The 21,651-nt window shown below is 45.6% G+C and overlaps 1 protein-coding gene across 1 annotated transcript; it reads left to right on the top strand.

Moving 5' to 3' along the window:
* The first annotated feature begins 3,511 nt into the window (after nucleotides 1-3,511).
* On the top strand, nucleotides 3,512-19,686 carry GPATCH1 (G-patch domain containing 1). Its single transcript, XM_068161690.1, has 20 exons — nucleotides 3,512-3,603; nucleotides 4,634-4,768; nucleotides 5,035-5,120; nucleotides 6,517-6,677; nucleotides 6,989-7,086; nucleotides 7,249-7,307; nucleotides 7,615-7,860; nucleotides 8,611-8,758; nucleotides 9,511-9,590; nucleotides 10,676-10,880; nucleotides 11,431-11,718; nucleotides 12,060-12,241; nucleotides 12,529-12,656; nucleotides 14,197-14,330; nucleotides 14,670-14,839; nucleotides 15,466-15,670; nucleotides 16,677-16,787; nucleotides 17,259-17,380; nucleotides 17,881-18,026; nucleotides 19,126-19,686. Exons 1-20 carry the CDS (start codon nucleotides 3,525-3,527, stop codon nucleotides 19,145-19,147), a joined length of 2,805 nt encoding a protein of 934 aa, XP_068017791.1. The 5' UTR covers nucleotides 3,512-3,524; the 3' UTR covers nucleotides 19,148-19,686.
* Nucleotides 19,687-21,651: the final 1,965 nt, after the last annotated feature.

Raw genomic sequence — 21,651 nt, 5'->3', positions numbered from 1 at the left:
TGATCAGGTTTGGTTTACTGCACTGTAAAGACTGAGTAACAACAGGCTAGGAATCTGGAATGCATCCACTCAGAGAAAGGGCAGTAGAGATGCAGATGTTTGGTTTATATGAGAAGAGAGCCCACTGAGTGGTCTGGTGCACTGGACATGGCACTATCTCTGGGAAAGCATCAAATGCTTTAGAATTTGCATCCAAAGATCAGATGTTGTGCCTGAAGCACTGAAACTGAAAGCAATGAAATCTTATCTCTGCGTTAAATCTCTCTTTGTTTACAGGACTGGTGCTGTCTGGCTTTGTGCATGTCAAAGATAAGCTAGCCAGGTGGTCTGAGCAGTGACCACCACCATTAGAACAGGTACAGGAGGGCAGAGCTTGATTTTGTCCCACAAAACAGCTTTTGTCACAGAGACACAGGGGCTTATCAGCAAAAACATGTTAGAGTGATACTGGATGAAGGCAGAAAGATGCATCAACTCCTCCTGTTTCTTTTAAGGTAGATTCTTGAATTCTGAACCTGACAAAAGTTGACAAAGTTGGTGGCTTTGAACATTAAACCTCTGAGCAGAAGGACAGAAGAGGTTTTGTCAGTAACCCCGACAGCTTTACAGTCTGTGAATGCAAAGGCAGCCAGTTAGTTGAGTTGGTGTCATCCTTCCTTTCTGAAGACTGCAGTTCTTAAGGAACTGGATTTTTCCCCACGCTCAACTCTTTCCAAATAGGTAATTTTTGGAGGGAAAAAAAACAAAACAAAAAAAAGACTGAGAATGGCCAAACCTCAGTAGTAACAGTGGTATGAATCCTTGAGACTATTCTAAGTTTACAAGATGCAAGAGATTTCCAAGTTAGAAGTTGAAGAGTAAAGAATGGGAAGGACTGCCTTTTATGAGAGGTGAATTGAAAAGTGACCAGACAGGAACTGCAGGTCCCAGTAGGTGGTTTCCTTATCAGGATACTTACTGAGCCACAGCAAAAAGGTGCAAAAACAGTACACAAGCAGTGTAAGGGCTTTGGATGGCCATGACAGGGGCAGCAGAGTGTGGGGCAGGTGTTAACTGCAGCTTTCTCTCTGCTGCCAGATGCCTCTGCCTGCTGATATGCTTTGGCTACTCCACTGTGAGATCATCCTGGAAACAAGACATTGCAGTTTCAGTGGGAAATGAGAATGCAAGGTCAAACATGAGCAAAACTATTACTGCCTTCCCCAGCTAATACCTTGCCCTTAGCTGAGATTCACTGAAAGTGTACTTAAGGACAATATTCCTTATCTCTTTTGTTTGTTCGTTGATTGTTTTAAAATGAACATTATCACTTGAGAGAGGCTTAAAACAATGCCTCGGAGGCTCTACATCACCAAGCTGTTCCATCAGCTGATATGGTGGCCAAGTGTTGGTGGGAAGAATATTCCTGTTGAAAGGAATACAAGGCAGAGGTCAAGTCCAAGCTGTTTGTCTCTTTTTGCTGTGGTTTGAAAAATACAAAAAATACATCTTTAATACTGCCTGGACATCTGTTTTTTTTTTTTTTTTTGCTTTAACATGCTTTTAATACCCCTGTAAATGAATTACAATACTGTTTCCTTCTTTTATAATTTACGATGATTTCAGTCTGAAGTTCCAGTAACTCATATAACTTTAATCAACAGATAACAGAAGTTCTCTGTTCTGGCAGGTTTATCAGTTTTATATAACACAGCAGAAGGTGTAGGAAGACACATCTAGGGTTAAGCTTCTCGATGCACTAATTCAAAAAGGGATGTTGAAAAGCAAGGCCTTAAGTACACCCATGGTTTAGGGGCTCAAATTCAGCCTTGTGTGTACTAACAAATATTTGAACTTGAATTTTCACCAGCCAAAGGATGGTAACATTTAATTTGGATGTAAGTTATCCAGACCTACTAATATTTTAGTTTCATTACAATTATCCAAACCCACTGGAACTACTGCTACAAAGAGCACTTGTCACCTGGGCTAACCACTGTAAACAGGAGATGGAGAAGGAAGTACCCCTGGGTTGCAGAAGCAATTCTAATCTGATCAAAGCCTTAAAAGGAAAACCACTTCAATCTTTGATTACCCCAACTCTTTGAACAAAACAGACCAGATTTTCTGTTACCATTGTGCAAAAGAAAAGATATATTTAAGCCTGTGTGTTAAACCAAAGTCTCATAGGATTGCCTATGCAGGAACAATTATTTGCTAAACAAAGAAAACAGCAACAGTGCTAACAATTCATTTTGCCACTCCATGCTCTAGCTAACTGCTTACTAATTAGCAATGATGAGAAAAGATAATGCATTTAGATAAATGTCTGCGGCTTCTACTATATTGTTTTAAAGTGAATTGGAGACCTAAATTAAACAGCACTTGCTATTTGCATGGAACCATGTAAATATTTCCTATGGAAACCTGAAACCACATGAAACTCGGGCAGTTTCACTCTGGAAGAAACCGGTTCTATGTGTCCCAACACACAAACCCTGGATTCCAGAGCAGGCATTTTAGCTGCTAAGGGCAGGAACTGTGATTGGTTTTCAAGCCTTTAAAGAAACTGGTGCCACTTGCTTACACAAGTTGTGGATTGATGTGATCTATCTTCACACCACGTTAAGTGGGTTTTGTTTGGGTTTGCAGTGGTTTGGGGCACATTTGTACTGCCCTGGTAGAGAATCCCAGCACTAAGGCAAAATGTAAGCACAAGAGAATTGAATGAAGCAAAATCATCATACTAGTTTCTCCTGCCTAACCCTGTGGAAAGTGACAACACTGAAACACAAATGTTGCACACAGCGGTCTCAGCGGTGCACGTTACCCAGTGCTTGTGCGGTCTGCGTCTAAAATACCCTCGGTGAGGTTTTGCTCAAGACAAGACTCCCCAAGGAGATACCCAGCAACGTAGAGAGGGATGCAGTCCTTCACCAAAGGTTCGAATGCAAGAACTTCTGCACCCGTTCTTCTGCACGTTCAGTTCGAATAGAGTAGAACAGCGCAGGTCACCCGGTTGTGCCACGGGCGGGCTGAAGCCGCTGACCGAGTCAAACCCGCACCTCCCGTGCTCGGACGGGCTCAGCATTCTGCTTTGCACCTTCATTCACCGTATTTTTGCTGCCCTTCTCTTCAGTCCCGTGGTGTTTTGCGGGGGTGCCTGATGTGGCACACTGCTGCCCCGAGCTTGGGTGGTTCGGTGGCCATCGATTATCAGGGGCGTGCCGTGCTCCCTCGGCTCTCGTTGCTCAAGACACCGAGCAAGATTTGCGGGCCCCTGTCTGGAGCAGCACACGACGCTATTTTCCACGTGCCCTCACAGAACTCCCCAGGCCGAAAGGGTTGGCTCGAGTCACTGAACACGACGGGGATTGTGCCCTCTGGATCTGAGGCCGGTACCGCCGAAGGTCTCCCCGGCTGGGGCAGCCGCCTCCGCGCCAGGCCGGGCCGGGCCGCCAGGTCCCCCCCTGCGCCAGGGGGCGCTCCGCTCCGCCTCGCTACCTCAGGCGGCTCTGTCCCGCGTGAGCCACCGTCGCAGCAAGATGGCGGCGGCGGAGTCCAGTGATAGTGAGGAGGAGGATCTGGTGAGCTACGGGACCGCGCTGCAGCCCCTGCAGGAAGGTGAGGCCCCCCGGAGAGCGCACCTGCACTTCCTCGGCCCCTCCGTCAGGTGCTTGCGGCGGGCAGTGGGGAGGAGCCCGGGCCGGGCGGGAGCCCGGTGTGAGGCGTTGGGGCCGGAATGTCACGCAGGACCCGCTCGGTGCGGTCTGGGGTTGATGTCTGCCTCCCGAGGGCCTTCACTGCAGGAAAGCTGTGGCGGGTGAGCCTAGCGCAGACCTGCTTTCGCCTTCTCTTGGCACTGTGGAGCGTAGGGGTTGCCTTGGCAGCCAACCGCGCCGGCCCGCGAGAAGGGCCGCGGAGTAAAGCGGTCTGGGGACGGAAGGCAGCTGCCCGCCGCCGGCGTCCCGGCCTGCTGCGCGGGCCTGGGGTACGGCAGCGCGCCTGCCTGCCCGCGCTCCCCGCCCTGGAGCTGGGGGCCTGGCTTTCTGTTCTACCCCCGAGCCTTAAAAACAACAACAACAAAGTAGCAAATTACAATATAGCAACGGAAGCGAGTGGAGCTGCAGCAGTGTGGGAGCTCCGCACTTCGTATTCGTGAGGCAGACTCCACACCGCCAAGCGTCTCTGAACGGTTGTGACTCCCGAGTCTCTGCCACTTAATTCATAGAAATACTGTTAAAAAGATGCAAATGCTCATGTCAAAGGTGATAGTTTTTGTGGTTTGTTTTGGGTTTGGACACTTAGGATGAGGGGTAATTTTTCAAGAGAGTTGCTTAAGCCTTGTCAGACATTTTGCATACCCAGCAACCAAAGGTATGCTTTCACAGGCAAGAAAATGTTCTTGGAACCTGCTAGAGTTCAGGATTTCTATTTGAATGCTTAATGCTTTTGTTTCAGCAGTGTGCATCAATAGTATATGCAAATACTTTAAGTTGGGTGGGAATAAATGTAAACTGCTGATGCTTTCCACTCCAGATGGGTGCCATTTGATCCAGCTGTTAACTGCGAGGAAGAAATGGTGTCTGGAGCAAGGGGAGAGTGCGTTCTGTAAGCAGCATTGTGACCTGGTTTCTGGTTTCTCCACCTGCAGGTGAACGCACTAGAAAGCCAGTTCCTCTTCAGGAGCAGACTGTTCGGGATGCAAAGGGCCGATACCAGCGTTTCCATGGAGCATTCACTGGTGGCTTCTCTGCTGGTTACTTTAACACCGTTGGCACAAAGGAAGGTTAGCTATTTTGCTGTCTAACTGATGACCATAATCTAAAGGTAGTGAAAACAGCAGTCAGTAAGCATTTTCCTTCTCCTATTCATCACGCTGTAAATAGCTGAAATGGTGTTGAATTTGTTTCCCTTGAGTGTTTGGGCTGCAGTTTTATAGAGGTTCACTTGATGTACCTTTGAGAGGTAAGGTAAAAACATTTGAATTTGGTTTAGTTAAAGAAATGAGTATGTTGGGGTTTACAGCACCTTGCTTACATACTCTCTTTAAAGGATGGACTCCTTCAGCTTTTGTGTCATCACGGCAGAAGAGAGCAGACAGAACCATTCTTGGACCAGAAGACTTCATGGATGAAGAGGTAAATTTAGAAAGGAATACAAATCTTTTGGAAGTACTTGCAAAGCTTTCAGGCAATTAAATCTTCTAAGTGAAGATGGAAGTAAGTATCTTTAAAATTAGTTCTTCTGTACAGTGTTACACTGCTAGGTCCTATAGGATGTTCCATAGATTCACTTAGGAAGCATTTGTAGTCCCAATGTTTAAAGAAAACCTCCAGAAGTCAACCCTTTTGCTGCTTCTGTCTGAAAAATACAAATACTTTTTGGAAGCTATTTGAAATATGACCCTTCAACTGCATAAATAAGACCAGTCTTGGGACCAGGCTTCTTACAACATCTTTGTGGGTGCCATGGACAGTGGCATTGAGTGCACCCTCAGCAAGTTTGCTGATGGCACCAAGCTGTGTGGTGCAGCAGACACACTGGAGGGAAGGGATGCCACCCAGAGGGGCCATGACAGTCTGGAGAGGTGGGCACAAGCCAACCTCAGGAGGTTCGACAAGACCAAGCGAGGTTCTACAAGACCAAGTGCAGGGTCCTGCATCTGGGTCGAGGCAATCCCAAGCACAAATCCAGGCTGGGCAGTGACTGTCTGGAAAGCAGCCCTGAGGAGAGGGACTTGGGGGTGCTGGTGGAGGAGAAGCTCAACAGGAGCTCTCAGTGTGCACTTGCAGCCCAGAAAGCCAATGAGAGCCTGGGCTGCAGCAGGAGTGTGGCCAGCAGGGCAAGGGAGGTGATTGTCCCCCTCTGCTCAGCTCTGGTGAGACCCCACCTGGAGTACTGCATCCAGTTCTGGAGCCCCTATGACAAGAGGGATCTGGAGGTGCTGGAAGGTGTCCAGAGAAGGGCCACAAGGATGATCAGAGGGCTGGAGCACCTCTCCTGTGAGGACAGACTGAAGGAGTTGGGGCTGTTCAGTCTGGAGAAGAGAAGGCTCCCAGGTGACCTCATTGTGGCCTTCCAGGATCTGAAGGGGGCCTACAAGAAGGGTGGGGAGGGACTTCTTAAGATATCAGGTGGTGATAGGACTAGGGGGAATGGAATGAAGCTGGAGGTGGGGAGATTCAGGCTGGAGGTGAGGAGGAGGTTCTTCACCATGAGAGTGGTGAAGCCCTGGAATGGGCTGTCCAGGGAGGTGGTTGGGGCCCCATCCCTGGAGGTGTTTAAGCCCAGGCTGGCTGAGGCTCTGGGCAGCCTGATCTAGTGTGGGGTGTCCCTGCCCACGGCAGGGGGGTTGGAACTAGCTGATCCTTGTGGTCCCTTCCAACCCTGACTGACACTGTGATGATAAATGGCTCAACGGGTTTAGGCAATGTGGGGGTCCCATACCAATTTCTTTCCTTTGCCATCACAGTGAGTGACGTTTGAGGGAAACATGTTTTTAATCTGAATTATTCCTTTTTGTCCATTTTCCAGGATCTTAGTGAGTTTGGGATAGCACCAAAAGATATTACAACCACAGATGATTTTGCATCCAAAGCTAAAGACAGAATAAAGGAGAAAGCGAGGCAGGTCGCAGGAGCAGTCGCCAGCATCCCGGGAACCACAGCATTTGATGATTTAATAGGACCGTCAAAGTAGGTACATTTAAACAAGAGGTAACCAAACAATTGCTTCCACTTACAAGTGCTGTGTTGGTTAGACAGGTAACATTTGTAGTCCTTGAAAGAGACTGGAGGTTCTGGTGTTAAGCTTTCTAAGTGCCCCTCACCTGGATCTTTGTTTCCTGTGTTCAGACATTCATAGACTGGGATGTGGAATAGATGCAAATGTTGATGCTTTCAGATCAGATTTTAGAGTGTAACAGTGGAATTTGGAAGAGTGTGTGTGTATTGTTTCTCACCATTAAAGGTGTAATTCGAGGTAATGTTTTTCCTTTTGTTCTTAGAATAACAGTTGGTGTTGAGCTGTTACGAAAGATGGGCTGGAAGGAGGGGCAGGGAATCGGACCACGCATCAAAAGAAAGCCGCGCAGGCAGAGACCTGGTAAGGGCAGCGAAGCTGCTGAGCTCGGGAGCAGAAAGCTAGCATTGGTAAACTGATCAGAAAGCTCCTCTAAGAGCCTCCTTTAATTTGGCCTATTTCTTGTAATCCTGGAGAAACTGAACAAAGAGCTGCCGCTTCACCTGATGCTGTTGTACTCTACAGATCCTGCAGTGAAAGTGTACGGCTGTGCCTTGCCACCTGGACTCTCTGAGGGTTCTGAGGTATGGAACAGGCAAAAGCTGGTCATTGACTTGGGTCAGAATGTGTGCTAATACCTTTAGAAACCTTATCAGATGTCTTTGAACAGGATTTTAGCTTGTATCTTTGTGTTTTATTAAAAGTGTTCACACATTTATTATGCTTACTGTGAAAAAAGATGTTAATGTGACTAGATGTGCAGTGCTTACCTATTTTTGTCTATGATTTAAACAATGTAAACTTGCCTGGGCTCGTGGTGACTCAGTGTTGTGAAAGCTCAACAGGCAAAACTTTGGGTCATATTTACTGCTCTCTTTTGTTCTGTCCAAGGGCGAAGAAGATGAGTACCAGCCAGAGAACGTGACATTTGCTCCAAAAGATGTAATGCCTGTAGATCTGACTCCAAAAGAAAATGTCCATGGGCTTGGCTATAAGGGTTTGGACCCCTCACAAGCTTTGTTTGGTGCATCTGGAAGAGAACACCTCAATCTCTTCGCTGGTAGTTCCGAAGACACGAGCAATTTGCTTGGTGATCTGAGACACAGCAAAGGAAGGAAGCTGGGCATAATGGGTCAGGTAAGGACATTTTCCAATGCACTTCATTGTCAGCACAGTTGAAATCTCAATCATTTCTTACTTCTGTGGACGGCACCCAGTCATTGTGGGGTTATTACAAGAAGTATGAAGTATGGTTTGAGGAAAGGGGAATGTTTTGTGGTTTTCCTTTATGAAGATGGGGGCAAATTCTTGGACCTCCTAAATGCCTTCCCTCGTAGATCCTGATAAAGAGAACTGTTAAGTGTTGGGTGGAGAAAATGCTGGTGTTCCTTTGATGAGAGCTGATAATCAGTGCCTTTGCATTGTTGAATTTGTCAGCTACAGAGGTTTTGCTTCCTTCCATGGTGTTGGTAGTTCATATGGAGAAACACTGTCAGTTTATTTTCCTGGGATTTATCCCTGTTTATTTTCATTGCCAACTGACAACGTTTTCCTTTGGAGAGATTAGCCTGCTTTAGTCAGACTGCAGATGTTGTGGGGATAGGCTCTGTCCTCATCCTGTACAGACCAAACTGGCTGTCCCTCCCTGCCATGGCAGTGAAATACCTTTGCTTTTGTGTTCAGTGAGCTTTTCTTGCTGGATTTTTTTCACTAGCTGATAGCACTTCGGGGGGTACATTTTCCCCCACTCTACATCATATAGTGGGGGACACGTTATGAATGCATAGATGTTCTCATGGGTGTATTCTGATCTGTGGGTTACAATTCACACGTGAGAGGTTGTTACACTTTTGACTTCTCATTATTTTTATGTTAAATATATTTCAGGCTTTTGGTGTAGGAGCTTTAGAGGAGGAAGATGATGATATTTATGCAACTGAAACACTGTCAAGATACGACACAGTTCTAAAAGATGAGGAACCTGGAGATGGCTTGTATGGCTGGACAGCACCTAAGCAGTATAAGTCCAAGAAAAGTAAGGATGGGAGTTCTGTCAAGAGCTTCTGTAATTTGTGTTTGGGGAAAAAAATAGCCCAGGTGTAGCCTCTCTTACCCAAATATTTGATTTTCAGAGGATTGGTGTCTTCTAGCCCAGATACCCAAAACCTTATCTAATCTTCCTTTTGTATCGATGTGTCCAAATCTGGAAAGGACTTCCAAAGCCCTCCACTCCTCACAATGTAGATTAAACCCCAAATTACTTCTTTTTTTAAAGGGCAATAAGTTCTGCTTCGAGCTAAAGCCTTCAGCTCCTCTGAAGGGAGCAGATGATTGTGAACCATGCCTGCCAAATATGATCCAGGCTTTGCAGAGACAGGCTCTATTTATAAAGCTGTCCAATATCCTTATGTACTCTCCAATAACATTTGCAACTTTTGCCTTGATACCACTCTTTTTAGTGCAGCTTTGAAGTGCATGAAGTAGTGCAGTGATTTCTAGGGCACCTGTTGATGTTAGCTGTACACAGTTAACAGCTCTCGTGGTGTTGGCTACGCATGGCAGGGGAACTGCTGCTCCACTCATAGCCTTGTTCATCCTACAGCAGTCTCTGCTAAGAGGGTTTGTAGCTGCATAATCCAGAATCTATAACTAGATGAGGGGCAGTAAAGACGAGGAAGTACAGTTATGCTCCATAAAATGCATTGCAGAAAGGAAAATGCTAAGAAGCGATGCTGTTCACCAGACACACGTTCAAAATGTTGACCGACTCCATGGTGATTTTTGTAGGGTCTGAAAGAGAAGTTAAATACATAGGCAAGATCTTGGATGGCTTTTCCTTGGCATCAAAATCATCAACTCCAAGCAAGGTATGCAGAGACCGATAGTTTTGTGTTAAGAATGACATCATCAAGTTGACATCTGAGCCGTGTCAACTTGACTGCTGCTCAGTGGGTTTTGTGTTCTTGGAAAGAAAAGTTCTGGTTAGCAATAAACATTGCCAAAGGAGAAAAATTGCAGCCTTGGAGGCTCTTGAATGGAAAGCTGAAATGTGTCACACTACTGGATGAATTTAAAATTTGCCTAGGTGCTGGCTTTGAGCAAATGCCTTCCGTACTCTCCAATGTTATTTGATATAAAGAATTACTTTGATTTAAATGGGAAATTAAAACATAGTCAGCTTTTTCCTCCAGACCTTTTAGATGTAGTATTCTGTTTTCTGTACAAATCAGGCCTGTTCTGGTGACAAATTGTGGGCCCTCTTGCCAGGTTTGCATCATATATACTTGCATAAATGAGAACGGCTAACAGACTTGTAGGACATGGGCCTCCTCCCAGTGAGGAACAAGGAAGGGCATTTGTGTGGTGTGTAAAATTGCAGTGTATGGGAGGCACATGGGTAACCTTCGAAGTGACAGCTTGAATGACCAGAGTGGGGGGAAAAAACTTTGAAAGCCACAAAAATACAGTAAGCACAGAAGTACTCACTAGTATAATGAATTGGTTAAATCATGTGACCTCTGTTTAAACCCCCCCCTTAATTATTAAGCAACACCAACAACATTTTTTCAGCTGAAAACTGTGCGTGTTCAGACTCTTGTTAACCTTGCTGGGGCATGATGTACATCTTTGCTTGGTTTCAGTAATCATAGCATCCTGTCATCGAATCCTGGGATGCTTTGGGCTGGAAGGGGCCTGTAGAGATCATCTAAGTCTGGCCTCCATGCAGGCGGCTGGGAGCCATTACAGTGACAGTGTAAGGGTTTATTCCCTTCATTTGTATTGCAGTGCCACTTACTGACAGGGTCTGAAAGAATCAGCAGCTTATAATACCTGTTTCCTGCTGCTGAGACACAAGTTACGTTGAGGTGGCTTTTCCTGAAGTACATTTGTGAACATTCAACACAAAGTTGTGTCTCTCAGTGGTTTCTTGTTTTGTCACCCCGCTGCCAAGACTTACCCACCACCTGACCTGCCACGGAGTTACAGACCAGTCCATTACTTTCGCCCTGTGATAGCAGCTGGGAGTCAAAGCCACCACTTACAGAAGGCACTAGAGGAGTCAACTGGAAAGTTGGAGAGTGATGTGACACAACAAAGCAGGCATACTTTGAATGCCTCCCAGAGGAGGGAACGACTGGGAGAGACTGGTCTCAAAGGTATTGATAGATCTGATCTCACCTTTGCTTGGTCTCCTGCTTGTTTATAGAACAGTAAAAATTCAGTTTAGCCATTAACACTCTTTTCTAATCTAAAAATACTACATCTGCTTGGACTAGCCAGAATGCCTGGTCAGTACGCAGTTTCAGCAGAGGGCTTGTTGGTGTGTCTGTCTTTTCATTTACTTCATTCTTGTCCAGGTGAAATGTGTGGGATTACGTTTCAATATGAGTTGGCTTTTTTCTCTTTTTTGTGGTCTTATGAATTTGGAACGTACTAGGTTCATTAAAAAGGTAATTTCTAAATGTTGTTCCCATTTCTATCTACAACAGAAAAAGCTGACTACAGTTTGCAAGGTAATACATGTGTGGTGAATGGCATAAAAGATGCAGGAGAGTCCAGTATCTTACCTGCTGTCTCTGCCATTACACTCTCTCTTGGTGCTCAAGAGCATTTTCTCTGAGTGCATGTGTATAGAGCTTCCTGCCTCCACTCAAGGAGTTGTAATAGTTTTTCTATTTATCTCTTACTGGGGTTTTTTGGCTTTAGGTCCAGCTCCTTCTGTTTTGGAATATCTGTCTGAGAAAGACAGAGAAAGACTCAAAGAAGTGAAGCAAGCATCTGAACAACAGACGAAAGCAAAAGTGTTGCCTCAGCAGGCCCAAACCAGCAGGTTCCAGACGGCATCCGCAGAGGATGCTGCTCACAAGTGGCAAATGTTGTTGGGAGGGCAGCTAGCAAATGCTGGTTCTAGTGACTTCAAACCATTTGCCAGAAATCCAGAAAAACAAAGAAGATATGAAAGCTTTGTGAAAAGTCTTAAACAAGGGGAAAAAGGTAACTGAAGAGATCAATTCTGACAGTTTTTCTCTGCAAAAGATATTTCTCTATTTTATTTCTTTTGTGTGTGTCCTTGGCTTTTTGTTTAATAGATGAGGCATTTTGAACATTCCCTAGAGGGCAGTGACTAAGGAGTAGGCATTCCAAATAAAATTGTTTTAAATCTCTGTCTTGCACTTGGGAAATGCTGCTGCTCTTGATGCCTTGAATCTGTCTCTGCTTAACGGGAGTGCTCAAGCAAACACCCCAGCAAGTGTCCTCTGCTACCTCCTGCTGGGAAAGCATCAGGCCTAGGTAGGCTGTGGTCTCTGCTAAGCATTTCTCTCCTTGCCTTACAGTAGAGAAGTTGGACCACTATTTAGACCCGAGTATGACAGAATGGGAGCGAGGAAGAGAACAAGAGGAGTTCTTCCGTGCAGCAATGCTCTACAAATCCTCAAATTCAACACTGTCATCCAGGTTTACTCGAGCCAAATATGAAGATGATGTTGACAAAGTTGAAGTTCCTCGGGACGAAGAGGTGTGTGCTGCTTGCAGACCTCTTGTATGTGGGAGCTGCAGCTGCTGCCTTAACCCTGACCTTCACAAGTCATTTCCTTTAAAACTCTTGAGGACAGGTTGTCAGCATTTTGTGGCCCTTCTGTTTAGCAACCTTTTGAAGACGCTCACTCAATACAAAGCAGTGATTTGTTAAACCACTCTTAAATATTTGTTTCTGTCCTGCTCTTAAGCCTTACAGCAACTGATAATAGTCAATTAAGTAAGTTTTTACTTACTTAGCAGCTATAAATGTTCTATGTTTTTCAGAATGATATTGATGATAAGGAAACTGCTGTGAAGATGAAGATGTTTGGCAAACTCACAAGAGACACTTTTGAATGGCACCCTGAAAAGTTGTTGTGCAGAAGATTTAATGTTCCTGATCCATATCCCAAGTAAGATGATTGATACTTTTTGAGAACCGTGGCTTGTTCATTTGCTTGTGGAAAGTCTGGCTTGATGTTCTTGTTCTGTCTTGTAACAGACACAATACAGAACTGCTTGATAGTTTTATGTGACCCATCAAACATGGTGATACAGCACGATTTTTGTGCACCGCCGTGGGGTGCTTAGTGCCAGTTAGCTGCACTTTACCGGGGACCAGGCTCTGCTTTTGGGTTTGCTGAGTAGCTCGTGGGGTTGTGCCGCACTTTACTTGGGATCAGGCTCTGCTTTCAGGTTTCGTGGGTAGCTCATGGGGTTGTGCCTTGCTTTGGGGTTCATGCCCTGAGGTGCTATGGTGCCACCTCGTCTGCCTTTTATGTTAAATGAAGCTGTACCTATGGGCACCTGTGGCACGTGTAATTAATTCCTCGTCAAAATGAGCTCACTCGAATGTGAGTGGCGACGAGGATGCGACGAGGAATTTCTGCGTGCCAGTGTGATTGTGTTGGGGTCCGCGGGGCTGGCCGGCGGGAGGCTAGGTGAGACCATGGACTTGCCAACTCTTGCGGGGCTTGTAAGCGGCAGGATCGTTTGTGCTGCGGACTGGGAGACGTCCTTGGGGCTTGGAGCAGGGGGGCTGCTTAACGAGCCACGACAGTTTCTCAGCTTGACTTTTTGCTAGCTTCAGGCCTAACCACTCCTGTCATTTATAGTGGTCTCTTCTTTCCCTGTCAAAGGTTTATATTGTGTGCTACACAAAGATTTGCTGACTTCCCCCCCCCGCTGACCTCACTACTCCTTTCCGTTTGCCTCACCCAGCTTTAGCTGTCTGCTGAAGTAAGAGAAATAACTGCAGTGCTCATCTTATCTAACATGTGCAGTGAACTCAGTTAACCTCTGCCCTAGTGAGACCTCACCTGAAATATTGCATCCAGTTTTGGGGTCCCCAGATCAAGAGGGACAGAGATCTACTTGAGAGAGTCCAACAGAGGGCTATGATGATGAGTAAGGGACTGGAGCACTGCCTTGTGAGGAGAGGTGGAGAGCCCTGGGGCTTTTTAGTCTGGAGAAGAGAAGACTGAGAGGGGATTTAATAAATGTCTATAAATAACAGAGGACTGGGTGTCAAGAAGGAGGGGACAGGCTCTGCTCCATTTCACACTGTGATAGGACAAGGCATAATGAATATAAACTACAGCACAGGAGGTTCCACCTCAACATGAGGAGGAACTTCTTTACTGTAAGGGTCATGGAGTACTGGAACAGGCTCCCCAGAGAGGTTGTGGAGCCTCCTTCTCTGGAGACTTTCAAGACCCATCTGGATGCATTCCTGTGCCACCTGTGCTAGATTCTATGGTCCTGCTCTGGCAGGGAGGTTGGATTTGAAGATCTCCAGAGGTCCCTTCCAACCCCTAACATCCTGTGAAACCTCTGGCAATACAGCACACATTTTAAGGACTAACGTGGGTGTTTCAGCTTTTTGTAGGTAATGTGAGGCCTTTTCTCTGCTGTAAACAATAATCAACAAACATTTTTTTTATTTCCCTCTAGTTCTTCCATTGCTGGGTTACCAAAAGTGAAACGGGACAAGTATTCTGTGTTTAATTTCTTAACTCTGCCTGAGCCTACCACACCTGTACCTCCAGCAACAAATGAAAACATCCAGCAGAGCAACAGTCTCAGCAGTAAGTTTGTTGTTCCTTTGTTCACTTGGCTTTAAGTGAGATACTTGTATTAAAGAAGCCTGTCTTCGTCATGGAGAACTTCCCCGTCGGGTTGCTTGGTTTAGTTTAAAAAACCAAACAACCACAAAGAAAGAAAAAATAATTCAGTGACATACAAACAGAAGTCATTGATATTGTGCTAATTTCTACCTAGAAGACCTTTATAGCTCAGGTATTCATTAGAAAGATTTTTAAAAGGTCAGACTGTAGTGGAGAGGCAGAGCAATTTAAAATCAAAGAGGCCATGAAATGCAGCATAATTTGGCATGCAACTCATTTGAATGTTTGGGATGTTTTTAGGACCAAAGAAACCTTCAAGATGGGATATGTCAGATAAAGAGAAGGAAAAAAAAGACTCCATCAGTGAATTCATTAGTCTTGCTAGATCAAAAGCTGATGCTCAGCAGCAGCCACCAGTGCCAGCAACAGAAGAAGGTGGAACTGGGCCGAGTGAAACTCTTCCTGCTGAGGTGAATTTGCAGTGGACCTGGAAGGGAACAGCTGTAAACTCTCGCACCAACCTGAAATAAGGGTGGGCAATAGGTAAACTGAATGCAGAGCAGTCTGCAGAGGAACAAGCCAAGATAGGAGGTTGTGCTTTGAGGTTATAACTCTGAGGTGTGAAAACATTGACAGCAGTACAAGGACAGCAAATGTGACTGTGCTTGAAGAAACAACTTCAGAGGAGAAAAAATGTAGCTTATCAGTCTGGCAGTTGAAATCAGTTCCTTACACTCACTTTGGTATTTTTTTCTGCTCTGAATGGAAGAGGGTGCATACTTTGGGGAGAAAGGTGATTTTTCCCTCCCCCCCCCCCCTTCTACTTAAGTTTAGTAGTGTATAATTGGTGTTTGAATTAATGAATTAGAATTCAAAATTCCTAGGGTTTATTTTCACATATTGCACCACCCTGTCCAGGCTATTGACTTAGCTGGCCAGTGTTGCAGAGTTTGACTGCTCTGGACTAGCAGTAGCTAAGGTTGTCTGTTTGATACTGGAATGTTTTATAAATGCATGTCAGGGTGCTTGAAGCTATTGCTGATCAGAGGTTGTTAGCTTCCATAGTGTTCAAATGCAGTTTATTGTGATGGTGCAGGTAGCTAATGAAGAGAAGAGTCAGGAAGAAGAAAGCAGACCATCCATGGACTTATTTAAGGCCATCTTTGTGAGTTCTTCAGATGAAAAATCATCTTCCTCTGAAGAGGAGAGTGATGAAGAACAGCAACCAACTACTTCAGTAACAGATTCAGAACCCACCAAGCCAGCTGCTCCACCAGACAGTTCTTCATCTAATGCACAAGGTAGTACTTAATGGGTGTTCATTGTTGTAAATACCTTGTAAAAGCTGATGAATCAAATACTCCAGGAGCGCTTTTGTGCAGATCATCTGGCACTGGTGGAGCTGGGCCCGTCATAAAATGTCAGGAGCACAGCACTGAAGACGGCCTTGCATGGGGCAGTGTTACTGCCTAGGCTCTTTCCTGGACTTCAGAAGCAAACAGGAGCATGCTTGTTGAGCAGTGAGGGAAAACAAATCATATAACATTAGAGGGTATTTCACTGAGAAACACAGGGAAACTATTTTTAATGTATGATAAACTGTAAGATGGACTGATAAATCATGAGTCTTGTGGTGGATATTTGAGAAACTCAAAAATAACTAACTTGCATTTCTTGGATAATGAAATCCACTCTGCAGGTGCTGACATGCCAGGGAAGCGTCGTGGTGACGTGATTTTACTGAGATACCAAAACGTTGCAGTTACTTGTATCCCAGTTATAAAAGTCACCAGAATACTCCTGCAGGAGAGGGAGAAGATGTATCTTTTAGTCCTTAACAAAATTTAATAATCAAGATGTAAAAGGTTGCCCTCTTTTCAGGGTGTCATTAAACGAACCAAATGTATAATCCGCACAGTGCCCTTACTGGCACAGCTGGTTCTGTTAGCATCTGACTTCTAGCATTCATTAACTTCATACATCTGGTGGGGTCTTTTACTCTGCAAGTAATGGAAAAGCAGTGCTGTGTTGCTAAAGGAAAGCAGACACATACTGGTACTAAGGCAAGCAGTGACTGTATGGTGTAAGAGGACAGTTCTGAATAAAAAGGAGAAAGCCAGCAGCCCAGTGTGCTGGCCTGTAACATCTACCCCAGTGGCCAGGGCAGCCCACAGCACCAGGGTGCTGAGCCTTTGGCTTTCTTAGACTATTTTAGAAAGTCTTTAGTGTTCTTCAGCACCTCTCAGAGAAAATGTTCCCTTATTTTCCTTTCAGATAAGGAAATGGTTTGGTTTGTTTGTTTCACAGAGAACGTGGCTGCTGTAACTGATCCTGGCATTTCTTTGTTGCCTACTTCAAAGCTTGAACTGGATGCAGCAGAGGAATTTGGACCAAAGTTGCCTCCAGCTTTTTCTTCTGGTAGGCTCTATAGAGTTCTGGTGTGTATATTCCACACATTGAAGTTGTGCAGATATTTCTCTCTAAAAAAATATCTGGGAGAAGGCACTTTACCTCTTAAATGCCTGTGCTATGTCAAACTGTTATCAGCAAAAGCTTTGTTACCATGCTGTGAGCCTCCAGAAGGAGCCTCTTTGCCTGTGTACCAATTTTGGTGTAGCTCTGTTCAGGCAAGGATGAAAAACTGTAGTATAAATGTAGGGCCAGCTTTGCCACTTCCTTTAATAAGAGATTGCAAAGGCATTTCATTACTGTTAGAAGGTTGCAGTTAGCAGCCTTAGACATTTCATTTCCATTTGCAAGCTTAGGGATTTGGTTTTGTCTTTTAGAAACTCTTCTTTTAGAGGAAAAGCACTGCAGAAGTCAACAACAGTTACCCTTTTTGTCATGGTTTTGGTTGTTCTTTTGTTTTGTCTCTGCTGTATGCTTTAGGCCTTTGGCAACAGAAACCAGCGGTGCCAGAAAGTTTTCCTGGGCCTAGTAAGAAAGAAAAACATAGGAAGAACAGAGAGAAACACAGGACTAAGAGAGAACACAAACACAAAAAGGAAAAGGTAATTTATATGAACAGATTATTGATTTTTGTGATCTGCCAGTCAATGTTTTCTATAATTTTTGCTAGGTTGTAGAAAACAGACTGGGACTAGAACTTCATCAGTTGAGCTGCTCAGGTGTCTTAAGCCTGAACTTCAGAAGTAGGGTGCTGCTTTTTGCCTATTTGCAGTGTGACTACAGGTACAATATTGTCAGTAGTTTAATGTTGTATGCTGAAAATGTCAGGCACGTTCTGGGAGCTGTAGATAATTCATGGCTTGTATACAAATAGCAGTAAGGAAACGTCTGGTTTGGAGTGGGTTCAGTGCTTGGGGTGAAGTGGGTGATTTTGGTGCGTATTTTATTTCAGACTGAACAGTGGAAAGGAGTCATTGTTAAATGTTCTGTTTCAGCTAAGCTTGGAACCTACACTGAAATCAAGTTTTTGCTGTTGTTGCCTGCCAGAGAGAACCAAATTTTCCCACTGAAATAAAAAGTTGTTTATCTTTTTATTTAACAGAAAAAGAAACATAAGAAACAGAAAAACAAAGGAAAACACAAGAACAGAAAATCAGAAAAAGATAGCAGCTCAGACTCTACAGATAGCAGTGACAGCCCCAGTGACATAGATACCCCAGACCTGTCACCCAAAGAGCTTCTAAGAAGGTAAACAGAAGTTGAAGCACTCAGAAGCTTTTCTGTGACTAACCAAGCCCTCAGCTCAGGAGCTGTCGCTCCAGGGAGCCTGTTTGCAGCAAGTATGATCAGGCAGTCTCTTAGGAATATAAAATACTGCTCAGTTTCAATTAATGTGGGGAATGATTACAAAATTCAGGTGTTTAGAGGCCACCCAGTACAGAGCCCTGCTAGTTAATGGAGACTGATATTTTTTTAAGGTTTTTTGGATAGCAATTAAAAGTTGACCAGGTGCAGGTGGTGACTGATTTTTCTGATGCTTTGTCTACTTTTTGTTACTTGGAAACACTGGAAGCAATGTTGTCTGCACCAGGAAGGTTTGAGTCTGCTTTGGTTTGTTCACAATTAGCAAAAGATCTAATCCACATAGATGTACTGTGTGGCAATGATGCTTAAGGTAATTCTGTGCTTGAGCAGTGAAGCAAGCAGAGCAGTGCTGGAGTCGTCCTCACATCTGCTGCATTGAGACTGTGCTGGTACACTCTAGTAAACCTTGACTTGAACATAGTGCCAGCAGGAAAAAGACCTGTTCCCCATTCCATTTTGCTCACACACTTGAAAGTACAAACAAAAGGAACAATCTAGTTCAGATTAAGTGCATCCCATCTGGAACAGTCACTGCCCTGGCCCCTGTCTAGCTGAAGGAGAGATCTGAAAGTGGTGTTGAAGCACCACGTGCAGCTGGCCTAGTGACAGACTGCTTGGGGTCTAGGTGTCCAGTGGAATGCAGATATACCACTGGAGGGGCTGGCAGAAAGGGCTCTGCTTTCCACTCCTTTGGAACCGAGTTTCCTTCATGGATCAGTGTGGTGGCGTTGAAAAACCAAACTACTACTCCTTTGACTTCTAAAGACCTAGGAGAAGCTTTTCTGCATGTAGCACAGTGAAGATTTGTTTGTGCAAGCAGCTGTGGGGGTCTGTCTCTTTAGGTCCCTGGAAAGATGTTTGTATCTTGCTTAGCTCAGGCCTCTCACACTCAGTTTTAAGAAGCAGCCCAAGTAATTAAATGTTCTTAATGTTGCACGTTCCTGTTCAATCTGACCCCTTTCTTTTTCTTTCTCCCTTTTAGGTTAAAACAGCTTCAGTATTGAAGAGGTAGCTTGCTTTCTTCAGTGCTGTTGGCCTGGTCTCAGACTTCTGATCTCCTCTGTGATGGTAGATCGGTCATGTACAGTTTTGAAGCACTGCAGATACTGTATTCATATTGAATTTGTTCTAAAGTAAACGTGCACATGTTCGTTTTGTGATGCTTCACATCTTCAAAATGTGTGGATGATGGCATGTTGAAAAGTCCCCTTTCTGGGCAGCTCAAGCTGAAGTACTGCAGGCTCGGTTTTAATTAACTTGAAACAAGATATTTTAATAAATGTAAGTATTGAAAATAATTTTTGTAGGACAAGTCAGTGCCCAGGACCCCTAAAATGCTTTCAGTCTGAATTAAATTAGGAAATTAAAAATGAAGGCAGTGCGAGATTTGTATCGGGTGTAAGCGTTCTTAAGGAGTCTAATGCAGAACTTCTCACTGCTGTTTTGCAGTATCTGCCTCTACTGGGAGTTTCCCCATCTCCAAACTGGATGCAGCATTTGCTGTACCAGATCTAAACCAATAAACTGTCTTTTGGAGACAAGCTGCTCAGGCTAGTGTACTGAAGAATCACTACTATAGTCTGTCTGCTGTAGTTACCATGAGAAGGGTTTACACCACTCTCCTGCAGTACATTTTAAAGGCAATTGTCATCTTGTAGAGTTACTTTAACAGGAACTGCTTTCTGAGTGATCAACTGTTAACCACCCACAGAACTTCTCTTGTCCAGTGCACAAGTGCAGGCCCCTTGACCTTACTCGGCTTTATAGCAAACCTGCCCCCAGCAGGATCTGGATCCTTCCCTCTCTCATATCCTCCTTGTCCTGTGCCAGCCCACGATGGCGTCATCAATGTACTGCAAGTGTTTTGGAGCTTCACCCTCTTCAGTGCAGTGTGGAGCAGTCCAGGGCAAGTGGTGGGCCCCAAGCCTGCTGTGGGGCTGCCACCACCTGAAGTGGCACACGTGGAAAGTGGCAGTAGGGAGCGGCAGTGGTGGGGAGCCCCTGGCCCAGGGACCAGAGGGTGGCTGGGGACACCCTGAGCCAATGGCCCGGGCGGTCCATGGAGGGAGGGCAGCTGGGCCGGGCCTGGGTAGTCCAGGAGGGCTGGGGCAGGCAGGGCTTCGTACCCAGAGGCAGATAGGGGCTGCTGCAGGTGAGGGCTGAAGAGTTGTCGGCTGCCTTAGCTGATGTGTCTGTGGCAGCTGGCTCTTTCTTAGCACTGGTCACACAAAGGCCTGATGGAAAGTCAAGGATGCAAACTCCCAAGTCACTGAAAAACCTTTGCAAAAAGGGCTGTGACAGAAACTGTAACAGTCTTGGCTAAAATACATGGGCCTGGAGTTTGATGTGCTGCTGCCCTTTGGGCCAGAACCAAGAGACAAGCCCTAGAAAGGCCTTAGAGAGGTGTCCTGCGATTTCATGAGAGGCAGGACTGGGAAACCAGAGCCCAACAAACCCTCTTCCACCCAAGAAAAACAGGATGGCAGGCACTGAGATCTGGCATATATTAAACAGTCCTGACAAGCCAAGTGCTGGTAATTAGTTACAGGAATGCTGTAAGGTGCTGCAAACACATTGAAGAGTTCTGTGGCTTCTTACCAGTGCAGGACTAGGCTTCTGCCACAGTCCAAACCTTTTTTTCAGACATCCTGAAAAAAGCCAAGCACCCCAAAAGTGTAAAAAGTGCAGGCAATTTTCAGGTCAGCACCTTTATGTTATCCAAGAGCTATGGATGACTAGAGCCAGTAAATCAGGAAGCCTTGAATGAAAAAAGGGATAGCAGGCCTTGACAGTGTGAGCATGAGCTGTGAGAGAAATGGACAGCTGGGCAGTGGCTGGTGGAGAAAGGCTCACAAGGATCTGGGTATGGGCATGGGTGGGACCCTCTTCAAGAAATCTCTGTTGAAAATAGCTGTGAGGGGAAGAGATGAACAGAAGTCTGCCTATGAGGGATGAACTCTTGTTTCACTGAGCCTTGAAAAGAAAGATTAGTCTGAGAGGTGCATTCCAAGGCCTAGTCTATGGTTGTAAGGGTAACTAAATTAAGGCTGACTGTAGTGATCCGTAAGCTGATTGCGCCCCTAGCCGGGGCTGAGTCTTCCCTGGGTAGCCTCTGCGGTGAGCTCTGGGCAGTCGAGGCGCTGTGGCGTAAGCAGGATTGGAGCCTCGCCGTGAGGAGCCTTCACTCGCCACTTGCTTGAGCTGCTGACATTTCTGTGCCTTCGCTCAGCCTTTCTATGTCTGGTGCCCAGGCCGCTGCCAAGGCGAGCGCTTATTTGCAGCCACACACCGTGGAGCGGGAGCTGCGCAGCGCCGGCCGCGGCCCTGCATCTCCTGGCTGCTCGCAGCCGCAGCACGAAACATTTCTCGCCTCGCAGCTGCCCGTCGGAGCTTGGTGAGAGCGGAACTCGCGGGCAGAAGCACGGGGCACAGCAGGGACGGCTACTCAACGGGAGCGGGCCGAGCCTGCCGCAGCCTTGGGGCCGCGCGGAGGCTGAACACAGCGGCT

Source organism: Melanerpes formicivorus, unplaced genomic scaffold (assembly GCF_026170545.1).
Source record: "Melanerpes formicivorus ecotype bairdi unplaced genomic scaffold, bMelFor1.0.p_v2 SCAF_59, whole genome shotgun sequence".
NCBI classification, from domain to species: Eukaryota; Metazoa; Chordata; class Aves; order Piciformes; family Picidae; genus Melanerpes; species Melanerpes formicivorus.
The sequence above is the reverse complement of the archived record's forward strand: the minus strand, read 5'-3'. Positions and strand labels throughout refer to the sequence as shown.